The sequence below is a fragment of the Hemibagrus wyckioides genome, linkage group LG09, assembly GCF_019097595.1.
Source record: "Hemibagrus wyckioides isolate EC202008001 linkage group LG09, SWU_Hwy_1.0, whole genome shotgun sequence".
NCBI classification, from domain to species: Eukaryota; Metazoa; Chordata; class Actinopteri; order Siluriformes; family Bagridae; genus Hemibagrus; species Hemibagrus wyckioides.
The window spans coordinates 29,840,657-29,843,156 of record NC_080718.1 but is presented as its reverse complement, the minus strand read 5'-3'; the positions used below and the strand labels follow the sequence as shown (position 1 = coordinate 29,843,156).

At 41.7% G+C, this 2,500-nt stretch overlaps 1 protein-coding gene across 1 annotated transcript in view; it reads left to right on the top strand.

Moving 5' to 3' along the window:
• ttc27 (tetratricopeptide repeat domain 27) overlaps positions 1–2,500 on the top strand; it is a 98,630-nt gene that overhangs the window by 79,838 nt on the left and 16,292 nt on the right. Inside the window, exon 11 of the mRNA XM_058399355.1 lies at positions 2,369–2,464. Coding sequence (XP_058255338.1) covers positions 2,369–2,464 — 96 coding nt within the window. The remainder of the gene's footprint in view (positions 1–2,368; positions 2,465–2,500) is intronic.

Below are 2,500 nucleotides of genomic sequence, written 5' to 3'. Positions count from 1 at the left end.
TATTCTACACATTTCTACACTACTCTACACATTTCTACACTACTCTACACATTTCTATACCACTCCACATGTCTACACAGTTCTAAACTACTCTACACAATTCTACACATTTCTACACTATTCTACACATTTGTACACCACTCCACTACTCTACACAGTTCTACACATTTCTACACCACTACTCTACACAGTTCTACACTATTCTACACATTTCTACACCACTACTCTACACAGTTCTACACTATTCTACACATTTCTACACCACTACTCTACACAGTTCTACACTATTCTACACATTTCTACACCACTCCACTACTCTACACAGTTCTACACTATTCTACACAGTTCTACACCACTCTACATGTGATGTGTAGATTTGTTCATGTTGGTGTGTGAAGTCTGATGTGTTGCAGTGTTGTGTGGACTGTTCTAGAATCTCTCTCCTGTTAAACTTTAGTCTTTAAATAAATTTGCACATCATTTTCTTTTTTTCAAAAAAGTATTGAGACGTTATTCTTTGGGGTTTTTTGGGGCAAACTGTCAACAAAACACCTCTGGAAACTGTAATTTTGGTCCAGTTTTTTTCCCCATAGATAAAGCAAACAGAATAAAGCTCCTCCGTGTTCCATCGTCTGGTCTCACGCCTCATCACGGCTCCGCCTTCCTCCCTGAGATAATCTGACACTTTAGTGATGAGTGTAGCGTCTAATTAGTCGACTGCAGGGAAGAAACGAGCGCACGAGCTGGAAAAAATAATCCAAACCGAATTCTCTAAACACACACAGAGGCATCGACATCATGATCTCCTGCAGGAAGGAGAAAGGAGGACACGCCCCTCAGACATCGTTTATCACATCTCTAATTAACATGATTCATTTTGTTTACATTTAAATATTTGACATAAAGCATGTAGAGAGAAAGAAAGCAGAGTTACGTCTTCATTCTAATAGCAATATCTTCACTTTTTTGACAGTTTTGTCATTTTTAATGTTAAATATTTTATTTTATTTTGCTTTAAAGTTCCAAAAGCAAAACTCCAATAAAGTAAAGAAGAAAAGTCTGGCAGAGAGAGAGAGAAAGAGAGACCAACAGAAAGAGAGAGGGATAGAAAGAGCAAGAGAGAGACAGAAAAAGAGAGAGAGAGACCAACAGACAAAGACAGAGAGAAACGGGGAGAGAGAGAGAGAGAGAGAGAGAGCATGAGAAGAGAGAGAAAAAAAAAGAGAGAGACCAACAGAAGGAGGGAGAGACAGACAGACAAAGACAGAGAGAAACGGGGAGAGAGAGAGAGACCAACAGAAAGAGAGAGACACACACTCCAGGCAATTTAGAGATACCAATCAACTATAACATGTCTAGAACATGCAAAACAGACAAACACACAGACACGCGCACACACAGACACACATAGACAGACACGCGCGCACACACACACACACACACACACACATGCACACACACTGATCTGATAAAAATAAAAGTAGAATTTGTTGCAGGTTTAAACCGAATCTGAAGAACACACTGAAATGAAGTTTCCTCCTTTCCCCGAGACGCTTCATTACTACGTTTCTTGGACGAGACGCTAATAGACACGTAGGAGCGGGAAAGTAATCTACCTAGAGGAGTCGCTTCAATAAAATCGACATGAAGCTAGCACACACGCTCCGGTGGGGAATAACACGCCGGGGCCCCTGAACACGCGGCGGTAATCAGACAAGCGGATTTAACGTGGGTAGAGACTCAGACGCTCGTTAGAACCGCAGACTGGAGAATCTCCAACGTCTCAAAGCAATAAAACAAATTACACAACATCATAGAGCTGCTTTTTTAATACATCATTACACCAGTAAAATCTAACACAGGTGATAATCTGATCTAGTGAAGCATTAAACCCTGTCAGATCAGATAACGTCTGATTACTGAACACATCACTAACCTCATCTTCATTAATCACTCACTGGCACTGACAGACAGGTAGGAACAGCAAAGAACAATAATCTCCACTGTGTGTGTGTTTGTGAGAGTGTGTGTGAGAGAGTGTGTGTGAGTGTGTGTGTGTGTTAGACCTGCCCTGTGCCCCGAGGCCCCTGGGATAGTCTGCAGGTTGTGGTCTGGGTGAAAAGCTGTCTCTCGTGTGTTTTATTTAAAGATGTCAATCATTTAAAAACAGATCGGCTTTTAAACACTTTTTGATGTTATTTAAAATGTAGCTGAACTCTGATTGGATTAGGAAGATAATTAGAGACCGTAGCTCCACCCCCTGATTAGATTACAGTAACGCCTCCACCCACTGGAGTCGGTCTTAATTACCGTGGGCTTTGTTTGGGTTCCAGTTTAAATCAGTAACCAGTGAATAAACTGCTTTCAGACGCTGGTGGATTTCTTTACTGAGACGAAGTGTCCGGTGTCCGAGCGCCTGAAGGTCTTCTACAGCTGCCCAGCTCCTGCCCACTGGGACCTGCAGGTACACTACACTTCTCTACAATTCTGTTAACTCATT